The following is an 11752-nucleotide window of genomic DNA, read 5'->3' as shown; positions in this document are numbered from 1 at the left end:
AATGATACTATTACTTGTGATATTGGCTAAACAAACTCTTCACCACAATATGTTTAAGCTCAATTCAGTGAATAACTTCTTTAAAGTTTGGAAAGTCATAAAAGCTAAACATTTCAAACGCAAGGACATATAAATAACCTTAATTATCTTATGTGAAGCCTGATGTAATTTGTATTTTAAGTTTTTTTTTTTTTATTATTATTATTATTATTGAATTCTATGTATGACTAACTCCATACATAGGAGATCAGCAAACATTTTCCCTTGCACAAACATGCCAGATGTTTGGTCCTAAAGAACTAAACTCTTTGGTTCTGTTTATGAGGTATTTCTCTGAAGAGGCAAAGTGTTAAACTCCGGAATAGTTTGGCCCTTTGGGGCGGCCAACTAGAATTTTCCCCTCCCAGAAGAAAATGACAGCGTGACGTCTCAACATCGGCTGTAGCAGGAGCTAGCTACCCGGTAATAGTTGTCAGACCCCCCAAAGTTTATTATTTATTATTTAATTCGATACTGTTTTCATAGTTTGTTAGAATCAAGCCCTTTAAATAGTGTTGTAAACAAAGGGTTGCCCACTGTCCATTAGTCTGTACAATGTAGCCAGGTGTAGCACGAAGCTAGCTGCTAACATTACAGCATTGAGTACATGCGGCAGTCAGGAAAACAAATGACCACGGGGCTTTTTGTGACACTTAAATCCAGCGATTCTCCTTATTAGTGGACAGGAGATTTGCCCTGTATATGTATAATATTTATTTCATAGGGTATTCTTTGAGTCAGCGTTAAAATGTGTTGTAGTTCAGTGGCACATCACTTCGATTTAAAATGTACCTTTATTTTTTCACTACTTCATTGAACAGATGTTTGTGCTTCAGCTGTTTTATTGTGCAGATGCTGTTGAATAAGACCAATATGAAGGGATGGAGGTTGATAGTGACTGAAATGTGATTTTATTGAGTCCTGTTGTAAAGCTCTAATGATGGGGTTCAACATTACTTGAGGTCTAATTTCAGTGAAAACGGTAAACAGTTTTCTTTTTGTTTTACCTTTTGAAGGAGCTCATGAAGTTTTAAAAAAAAAAAAAAAAAAGTCAACATTTCCCCATCCTATCTACTCAGAAGTAATGATCTGCAAATTTAGCTTTTGTTGTTGTTGCAAATAACTGATGTGAGATTACTTGGATGTTGTTCATTTCTTTAAGTGTAGCTAAGCATGACTTTTCTGCATGTTTAAACTCCTGCTTTAAACATTTGCATTAAAAACTGGTCTGCCTTTCCAAAACTCCCCAAAGTGAGACACCCCTACTATTTTTTTTTTATTGCTGCAGAATACACAGCTGAATCAGTCGCAAATGGCAAGTTGCTCAGTTCCTGAGGCCATGTAGCAACATCAAACAAGAACTTTTCCATTGCTTTGCTTCACATGCTTCTATAAACATGCATGCAGAAACACTAGTATGCAAAAAGTTGGTCAGATGACAGTTCATGAAATGCTGAGCTGTCAGAATACAGAGGATGTCTGTGGTAAATCACACATTGCCTCAGGACCACAAATAACAGTAATGTAAAATGAGCTGCTTTACAAGAGACATTTGTATTTATTGTTCACAGTTTACTTGTGTTCCATCAGAAAGGAATTGATCTTTCTTGCAAGCTGCTTGTAAAGTTAATGAATGACCTCTGACACAAATAAACTGTCATTACTCCAGGCTTATCTAGTATGATTAAAAAGAAGTGTTTTGCAATAGTTTCTGTTATCATAAAAAAAAACTTCTGGTGTGTCTTTGCAGTGTCCCCATGGATGACCTGACCCAAGCCCTCTCAGCAAGCTTTGCTGTGTCCAAGGAGCCCAACAGTACAGCCGCCCCTCACCCTCGGCTGGCTCAGTACAAGAGCAAGTACAGTGTGCTGGAGCAGAGTGAGCGGCGCCGGCGCTTTCTAGACCTGCAGAAAATGTAAATATCTTCATCACTTAGTGCTTGGCACAACCTAATGTTTCCTTATTAGATACTGACATGGCTAATATGCTTTTTAGTAGACCCAAGTACCATGTATTTGTTTATCTCTGGACTAAAACAAGATAGAAATTAAAAATGAAAGTACATCTTCCCATTTCTAAAATTTTATGTATCAAAACATTAAAAGTAGTCTATAAAAAGTCTTAAAACCCGGCGAGCAACCTCAAATGAGCAATTCATGGCATATTGTTGAACAAGGAAATGTAGAAGCATTGTTTAAAAAACTAAGTCCAGTTTTCCTGCTTCCATAAGAACTAAAGAGCTTATTAGCAGCCATGTGATGCTATTAGATATACTTAGCTGATTTTAAAGTGTAATCTCTCCTTTAAAACCACTTGGGGTTTGTTTGTTTTTGTGTTTGTTGCTTTATATTATTCATGTTTAACACAGTGTCAGGGAGGAAGGATATTAGCACTGATCATAGTATGGCGATTGTTGTAGCTAATCTATCTGGAAAGAGCTATAAGCTCCTTTCCAACCAATTGTTAGACAGCATTTAGTGGAAAGATTATTCTGAAGTGGGAATGATTTGGGTGAGTTGTTGAGTTTTCGAACAGTGGCCGTTCTGTGTGGAGATTGCATGTTCTCCCTGTGTATACATGGGTTCTCTCTGGGTTCTCCCACCATGCATGTTAGGCTAATTGGTTACTCTAAATTATGATTAAATGGTTATTTTTCTCTCTGTATTGGCCCTGCGATGGACTGGCGATCTGTCCAGGGTGTACCCTGCTTGGCAACCATTGCTGGGATAGACTCTAGCTTCCGGCGACCCTTAACTGGACTAAGCAGTTTATAAAATGAATGACGTTGTAGGGCTGGTGATTTGAGGTTATTTTGAAGCCGCAGAATCTGGGCATCATGAAGTTATTTAGTCAACAATAAATTCCTCTGTATGCCAAAATATTCTAAAGTCTAATGTGAGGCCATCTGTCTGACAGCTAAAGCTCGGCCCAAGCTGAGATGTGCTGCTAAGCTACAACAATACTGCTGAAAAAAGCTGTTGCAGTGGTCCAGTCAAAGTCCAGTACCGTCATGTTTGGGAAAGTCTCTGAAGGAATCTTTTCTTAGTATTTTGACTCCTCCTTATCTCAGTAAAAGGTTAAACTATGTCAACCATGCACGGCGCCTGGCTGATGGGGACTGGACAGGGGCAGACAGCGATGGAGAGGAAGACATGGAAAAGCAGGAGGAGGGGGAGCAGAAACAAGATGGCAACACAGAAGAGGAGGGGATGGAGATTGAGAGGAGGAAGCTGCCAAAGCATTATGCAAACCAGGTCAGTGTGTGATGTCTTTTCAACTAGAGAGATTCCCCCTTATTCCTGTGTGAGAAGCAACAGTTCATCCTTCTGGCCAACAGATGGTGCTTGAGGTTTACAAGTCATAGCTATGCTTTTCAGCATCACTCTGTTGTGTTTGGACAACTTATTCCATATTTATTTATTTTTGACTATTTAATACAGCATTGATAAAGATGAAATGTTTATTTAACCAAGTTCTTTATGCTCCTTAGCTCATGCTGTCAGAGTGGCTGGTGGATGTACCATCAGAACTGGACACTGACTGGCTGATGGTGGTCTGTCCTGTGGGGAAAAGATCCCTAATTGTTGCCTCTAAGGTAGGAACCCGACACCAGTTTTCTTTACTTTTTATCTGAACTTTACGAGTTATCTCCAAATCATAAAATGACACTGAAAGAGTGAGACACTTTGTGTGAGTCGCTTTGCTTTTCTTCCAGCTATAATCAAAGTCTGAACAGTTGTAAACAGGAGTTATGGTAAATTTACCGCACAGCAATGGTGAAGCCGTATTTTATGACAAGTCCTTTGAATTTAGCGCTGCTTTCCTGTTTCTGCAGAGGATTATGTGATTGCATCTGTGAATATGCTTAATAAAAACATGCCTAAGCAACCCCATGGAAGATTAGGAATGCAGGGTGAGCAGTAGGAAGCGCTTTGATGGAGATGGAGCACTTCTTCATCTTGTCCAAAGTCCAAAAATAAAATCAGTTTGAAGTGCATGCTGAATTACATGTAGGAAACTTAATAAGATATTTGTAAGCTCATTATTTTGGCTCTTTTTGGTGCACATACGTCATCAGGACCTTATGCTTTGTGTCCTACTTGGACTTTTTTTTTTTTTGCATATATTTTTTTTTTTTTTTTTTTTTTGCAACAAATTTTTAGTCTTGCAAGAATTTCATACTCTGTTGTATTTTGTGTCTTCTGGGCACCATACAAATATGTTCACACACAGCAAATTGTTTTTTAATCATCCTACATCTGCATTTTGTCCTTTTGTCAAAAATAACTTAAGAAACTTCAGACTTGCTTAAAGCTACCAAACATTCAGCCATTTTCTGGATTTTAACACTTCTTAATTTGGGAAAGTCTCGAGGGTCAAAGTATTTATTTGGTTATCTGACTTTGCTACTCAGTCTGTTTGTGATGCATTTATATTACAGTTCATATAAATAATCATAAACAAAACTACGAATGAAGGCATCGAGTTTCTTCATGTCAGCTTGAGATCTCAAATGTTTGACCTATTTCTGATATGAACAGAATGTTATGTCCCATTTTTTATTAAACTCACTAGAAACCAAAGTAATTCCTACTTTGAAACTTGTAATTCCTACAAGTTAGAAACATGGCTTCTGAAGCTAATGATAAACCTGTCAGAAAAATGAAAAACATCCTCAAACATGCGATAATTTACCCTTAAGTGACCACTACAGAAAACTTGGCATCGTCATCAAGACATGGATTTGTAGAAGTGAAATTAGCTGTCGATTACCATAGGGGGAAAAATGCAGTTTAAGTTCATCGTTTGTGTTTTTTTTCCCCAATAAGAAACTGTCATTCAGCATTTCCTGTTGCCTAATCATCATCAATGTAAACCCAGTTTACCTCATGATGTCAGTATTATGGTAAGTGAGTAATCGCAAGGCTTGAAATTCCTGTAAATTACATTTTCTCTTCTGGCACATGCAAACTTTTAATGCTGCTGACATATCCTGTGTATTATAGCTGTGCACTGTTTCCACATTCATGATTTTATGGCCTGACCTCAAAGGTGACTAATCTTTGAATCAGATTGTGCTTGTGAGTATTTACTCTTAATTTGTTTGATTCACTCAGTTTTATACTCAGAGGCTTCAGGTCTTGTCAGTGCCTGAACACTGTAGAGTGAAGAATTTGATGGCAGCAGGAACTTCCTTTGCTATTAATGCTAAAGTTTTTAGTGATCTATCTTTTCTAGGTCATTCTAGCCCATTATCCGATAAACACCTTGTAAAACTCATTGCAGGTCAGTGACTGTAATGGGCTTGGGGTAAAAGTTGCCGCTATCTTCCTGCTTCACTAAACCCACTCTCATCGTAACAAATAAGGCACTTTGAGGAACATTTTCTCTGAATTCCCAAGTGTTTTTAATATTATTCAGCCTGTTCTGTTGGGTGAGAAACTTCATAAACTCCAAAGAGATACCTCCACAACATCTGGATTTATGACTACCTAACAAACAGAGGTTGTGTGTCTGAGATGTATTACAGGAGCACCATCATTTCTCTTAACAGTGTACACCTTAGACTTCATATCCAACTCTGAGCCCTGCAGAAATACTCCTAGAGGGAATAGGAGTAGGTAAAGCAATACATACATCCTAGGAGAAGAGGTGGTGGAAGGATACAAGTGTGACTTTAGCTGGACAACATACTAGACTAGAAGTGCAACACAGAATGTCCTGATTGTCCAGAGAATAATGCTGCATAAGCTGCTGGACATAATGGACAATTCATAACAAAGCAAATGAGGAAGCAACAGTGTGTTCAGTCAGAGGCTACTTCAGGTTTGCTGAAAGGTTCAAAAGGTTCAAAACTCCTGCAAAAAAAAATTTAAAAAAAATCAATTATTGATTTGTAATTACGACAAGGAAAAAAATCATGCCAGAGTGTGTTTATGTTAATTTCTTTCATTGTTGTTTTGTTCTGTATCATATTAGCAAATAACAGGGTTCGTGCAACCAATCTGGTGCAAAACAAACCAGCATCATTGTGCGTAAAGTTTTAGACATGGTCAAGACGCATCAGGGTTGTTGGTACCAGTCGGACTGGTCTGAGTATTTCAGTAAACTGCTGGTCTGTTGTTTTCAGTCACAACCATCTCCAGGTTTTCCATAGAATGGTCTAAAAAGAGAAAATATCCAGTTAGTAGCAGCTGTTTGCATGAAAATGTTTTAATAATGTCAGAGGTTGGCGAAGAATGATCAAAGTGACTGGAGATTATAGAAAGAAAGTGTTAACTGAGAGAAACCACTGGTTACAACCAAAGTATGCAGAATACCATCTCTGAACATACCATATGCCCAACCTTGAAGCAGGTAGGCTACAGCAGCTGAAGACCACATCACGTGCCACCCCTGTCAGGTAAGAACAGAGAAATGAGGCTACAGTTCACAGACTCCCCAAATTGGACAATAGACGTTTTGGGCCCTTTAGTGCCAACTGAGCATGGTTTAAACACCACAGCCAGCTTCTGGCTATGCTTATCCCTATATGACCACAGTGTAGCATCTTCTGATGGCTACTACCAGCAGAATAATGCACAAAGTCACAAAGCTCAAATAATTTAATTGGTTTCGTGCTCGAGGCAAGCTCCACTTGCCTCCACAGACACCAGATCTCAGTCCACTAGAGCACCTTTGGTCCGTGGTGGAATCACCATGAATCTGCAGCTGATAAATCTGCAGCATTTAGTAAAATCTCTAAAGAATGTTTCCAACACTTTGTTGACTCTATGGCATGAAGAATTAAGGCACTTCTCAAGGAAGAAGGGGGTCCAACCCAGCACCACCATGGTAGACCTAATAAAGTGACCTGCCATTGTTTGTGTATGCAAACAAGTAAAACGTATGTCAAAACTTTGTTAGGTTTGATCGTGTTGATGGGCTAGAAGTGATACTAGACAGGGAGCTGAATGATCTGGATCTGTGAAACATTTTCTGCTGCTGTTTTGCAGTTTTTATCACTTTCCTATTCAGTGAGACGACAGAGCAAAGTTAAACAAACGCCTTTCCAACAAACGCTGACTATTAAAAAAAATAGATCAGTCTGCTTTTAATGCTGGTGGAAGTTATGTAAAACCGCTCAGAGGTGTGTTTGGTTACATATTAACTTTTTTTACCAAGTTTGTCATGTGACTGCTGATGATCTCATCCTGTAACATATCATTTCAACATTAGAAAAGATGACATATGGTTAACACTGTCCATCCATCCCGACAGCATGACTGCATCCTACCACAATATATCAATGATCCAAACTTAAAGCCTTCCCTCATCCCAGGTTAGCACCAAACAGCTGTTTCTGTAGCCGGTAATCACCATGAAGCCTTGTGATCCAATCCTTTGCTTTTTAGTGGAGTAAATCAGCTATTAACCCTATTTCCTTTATGCTCCCTGCCAAAAGGTCAATTAAGCTTAAAAGTGCATGAACTCATAAGATTTATAAGACCCATGATTCATTTGTCACAGTGTGCAAAGCAGAACTTAACTCCATTCAGAAATACATTCATCTGCTGCAAAAATGTGTATAAAAATGCTCGCACAGTGCTACTAGATTGTTTCCTCAAACTGTACTCCTGCGGGCACATCAGAGTATGTCAGCACTGCATGAGGTCATTTTCAAAACCCTGCATCTGCTTGTTGGTTTCATTTCAGCGAGTCAAACTCGTTTTGCACTATTTCAGAAATGATTTTTAAGAATGGGTTTCTTCTTCCCACCAGTTTCATTAAATAAAGAATCACAGAACAACCATCAGGCCTCTGTGCATGACAGCTATGTTTTAGTCTTTAGCTTTTTGTCTTTGTCTAACTTTTACACACACACTGTTGCAGGATTTTTTTTTAATGCTCTACTGTTACCACATCAGTCACACTGTCATCAGGCCACATGTACACATATTTTGTCATTTTAGTAAGTACGTAAAATGAGGGCCAACCAGAGGAAACACAATGTTGCACTTATCCTTTTCTCTGTCACCCATGAGTGTGCTAAAAAATACCGTCAAAGGATAACAGCTCTCTTCTGTCCTGTATTGTGTCTGTTCTTGACTTTCTTCTAAAGGGTTCCACTGCAGCATACACTAAAAGTGGCTATTGTGTGAACCGTTTCCCTTCCCTGCTGCCTGGTGGGAACAGACACAACTCCGCTATGGGAAAAGGTAATCTAGGTGGACTGATTGTGCCTGGAACATAGGGCTTCATTATAATAGGCCTCTTAGTTTTAAACAGCATGAAGAGAACCAAAGAGTTTTGTTGTGATTTTAACAAGGAAAGTTGTTTAATGCTTTGAATTTCCTCTAACAATGATTCAAACTTTTAGTTGGGTTTATATTGATTCAAAATCTCCTAAAACTACTCTACATATGTTCTAAATCTTTGTCAAATTGATAACTGTTTGGATTTGTGTGATTATAAATGAAACTGTGTCTGTGTTCTATGCAGACTATACAATCTTGGACTGCATTTACAGTGAGGTGGACAGAACATACTACATCCTTGATGTCATGTGTTGGAGAGGCCACCCTGTTTACGACTGCCCGGTAACTCTTGTTTCTAGTCCTCTGACAGTCCAACAATGCTTGTCTAATTGCTTAAATAAGAGGGTCTGGGACACAGATGTGCTTTTTTTTTTAGCCATCGTCTTTCCCTGAAAATGAACAAAGTATTTTGGGGGTTTTCTTTGTTTACAGTTCTTGCTTTGTCATCCACAGACAGAGTTTCGTTTCTACTGGCTTCAGTCTAAGGTTCAGGAGACGGAGGGCCTCTCTGAGATTGCCAAACGAAACCCGGTGGGTATTAGCATCAAAAACTGAGCATGATCTTTTCACAGCACATGTGCAGTTTCAAGTTCTACAAATGTAACATGTAGGGAGTTTAACATTAGTCTTAGTGCTTTGATTTGATAAGTCTGAAAAGATGGAAGACCATTTTCCCATAAACAGTCCATTACATTGTTTTTATGATGTTGAGTTGAATTCAGATTTGGTGACTGTAAAAGTAAAGCTTTCTTTCTTACTGAATCCTTCAAAGACTCTTGTATCCTAAATGGGATCCCACCCATCAGAAATGCCTTATTGAAGTGATCGTGGATGTTTTTCTTTTCTTTTACCCATCTGTAATTACTCCGTCTTTGGTTTTCTACATTTTGTTTGTCACTTTTCCTGCCCAGCTAAACCTAATTTCCACATGTGGGATAAATAAAATCCAGAACTCGAAAGCAAATTTCCTCAAGATGAAATGAGATGAAGGGAAAAAAAGTCAAACTCTAGTTACAGAGTTCTGTATTCATTCAGAACTAAACTGATTAGTACTCACTAATCTCAAAGATTTGGGTGCTTTCAAGAGGTCTGAGTGAACTTTAGGTTAAAGGTCCATGTCTGGATCTTCAGTGCTTGCATGGTGCAGCACAGCAGGAAGTAAATTTGCAAAGTAAATTCACCACTGAGGAATTTGACACCAAGATTAATTGTGTTTGGAAAAAAAAATCATGGTAGTTTTGTTTTGTTTGGTCCAACAGTTCCGGTTTGTGAGTCTTCAGAGCACAGACTGCACAGCAGAATCCATTCAGAAAGCTTTGGCGGCAGAATACAGCTTCAGTGTAAGAATGAATCTTCAAACATTTCTCTTCATATTTATACATCCATATATATGTTTAATTTTTTTATGTTTTGTGGCTTTTCATTATAATTTTATGGCTGCAGGTAGATGGGCTCCTCTTCTACCACCGACAGACCCACTACACCCCCGGCAGCACCCCTTTGGTTGGCTGGCTTCGCCCTTATATGGTCACTGACATCCTGGGCATAGAAGTCCCCGTGGGACCTCTCACCACCAAGCCAGACTATGCCAGCCACCAGCTGCAGCAGATCCTGGAACACAAGAAAGCATCAAGTGAAGTCCGACCAGCTAACCGAAGCGGTGGCTACGAGTTGGAGTACCTTTCCACACCAACCCAGGGCAGCGGGGACACTTTGAACTTTTTAAATCAGAAGCCGATAAGGGAAGCACACATGGAAATCTGATGGAGGTGCTTGACGAGATGCAAACGCTTGCTCAGTGTCTCTGCACGGTGGAAGCTCACATGCGGCTTCTTGGAATTAATCTAACCAATTGCAAAGCATGGCTCATTCTAATACGGCACTACTCTGGATACCCTAAGTGTTACTTGAGCAGTGCTGTACACTGGCATTTTCATGTCACAGAAGTTTCAAACATCTGACTTATTGAGAGGAGTTGCACAATATGTCACCACCATAGTAACAGTTTAACAGCGTAAGCATGTTCCAGGTAGCCAGAACATGACTACAGAGAATGAGAAGTGAGATGAAAAGTGCAGCCACAAGGTTTGTGGTCAACTAATATCTTGCTGCTCGACACTTTTTTGAAGTTTGGAGGGATCTTGCATAAAAATCTTCACGCCTTTGCTGTTATTTGCTTCTGGGTTTTGCCACTGTTGCTTACTTGTTGATGCTTACTCACCATAAAAAGCAGCAGTTTTAACAGGTCATTAGTTTCAGCATCAGTAAAGGAGAGATTGTAGGAGGACAGCTAATTGCTTTGGTTGGTGGGGTATCATAGATTGGTCAGAAATGGACTTTGACAATTTGATGTTAAATTTTATTTACCAATGTTTTTAAGTGTAAGCCTCTAAATAAATGTTTTTTACAGTCAAAACGGCTATTGACAATCCTCATTTTTGCAAGAAAATATATAAAAATACATGCATTTTAGTTTGGGCAAATTACTATTTGCACAATCTAAAAATTGAAATATTTAAAGTTTAATCTTTCTTATGATTAAGTTGATAAAAGTTTTGAATTATGAACCCTTTGAGAGCAACTCGTACCTGACTGCACTGTGCTTATTCCAGTGCGTAACTAGACATGGAAGCTTTTGAAAGGCGTATTATTGTTCTTAATTTCTCAAGAGGGTAGTACACTTTCAATTTGATTATGTATTATATCTGGTAATCATTAAAATATCCATGACAGATTTAAAAATAACTAAATTATTGAAAATAACTTCTTTTCTGTATTTAAAAAAAAAATCTAGAGAGCAGTGGGGAAAAAAGTAAAAATTCTGAAAATCTTTGAATGTTTGGTGGTCTTGAACAAGGCTTACGTTATTAGAAGCTATTAATACAAAGATAATAAAAAATATATATATTATCGTGTTTAATTTTTATACGAGTTTTTAGGAAGTGGATATTTTTGTCCAATAGCACAGTAGATTAAACTGAAAGCTGAGGGTTAACTTGTCTTGAAATAAGATAAACACACTTTAACATTTTTTAATAAAAACTTAATCAATAGAGAATTAAAAAAGAAAAATCCTCTTGCTGTTTCTATTGAAATTTAGAGGATAAGTTAGATCCAGATATTGTGCTATCACCTCAATAAATGCAGGCATTGTAGCAGTTTGCTGCTCTGTTTAAAAAAAAAAGATTAGTGACAAACAAAAAATATTCATTGTAAGGTCAGAGGATGCTCAGAGAAACTGCAAAAACCTCAGGAGCTGCATGTCATACTCTCCAGGCCCCAGCAAGCATGGTAAATGTTAAAGTTTATGACAGTACAATTAGAAAAAATGAACATATAACTTATTTGGAACGGCTGCCAGGTAAAGCCTCTTGGGTAAAAATCAAGCAGCAACTCCTACCAACTGTGAAGCACAA

The 11752-nt window shown here is 38.3% G+C and overlaps 1 protein-coding gene across 1 annotated transcript; it reads left to right on the top strand.

The window, feature by feature from the left end:
- The first annotated feature begins 419 nt into the window (after positions 1–419).
- snupn (snurportin 1) lies at positions 420–10738 on the top strand. The gene is made up of 9 exons (XM_079248090.1): positions 420–462; positions 1790–1954; positions 3110–3293; positions 3530–3634; positions 8141–8237; positions 8521–8618; positions 8790–8867; positions 9596–9676; positions 9780–10738. The coding sequence occupies exons 2-9, from the start codon at positions 1797–1799 to the stop codon at positions 10098–10100; spliced, it is 1122 nt and encodes a 373-aa protein (XP_079104216.1). The 5' UTR covers positions 420–462; positions 1790–1796; the 3' UTR covers positions 10101–10738.
- The last annotated feature ends 1014 nt before the right edge of the window (positions 10739–11752 follow it).

Source organism: Telmatherina bonti (genome assembly GCF_933228915.1).
Source record: "Telmatherina bonti genome assembly, chromosome: 2".
Taxonomy (NCBI): domain Eukaryota; kingdom Metazoa; phylum Chordata; class Actinopteri; order Atheriniformes; family Telmatherinidae; genus Telmatherina; species Telmatherina bonti.
This window is presented reverse-complemented; position numbering and strand designations above follow the sequence as displayed.

What these genes read in the sequence shown, in the direction of transcription:
- snupn (XM_079248090.1), top strand. Translation starts at nt 1,797, where the DNA reads ATGGATGACCTGACCCAAGCCCTCTCAGCAAGCTTTGCTGTGTCCAAG. An exon ending in CAAAGCATTATGCAAACCAG is followed by an intron (nt 3,294 to 3,529) that starts GTCAGTGTGTGA and finishes TATGCTCCTTAG; the next exon opens with CTCATGCTGTCAGAGTGGCT. An exon ending in ACCCTGTTTACGACTGCCCG is followed by an intron (nt 8,619 to 8,789) that starts GTAACTCTTGTT and finishes TGTCATCCACAG; the next exon opens with ACAGAGTTTCGTTTCTACTG.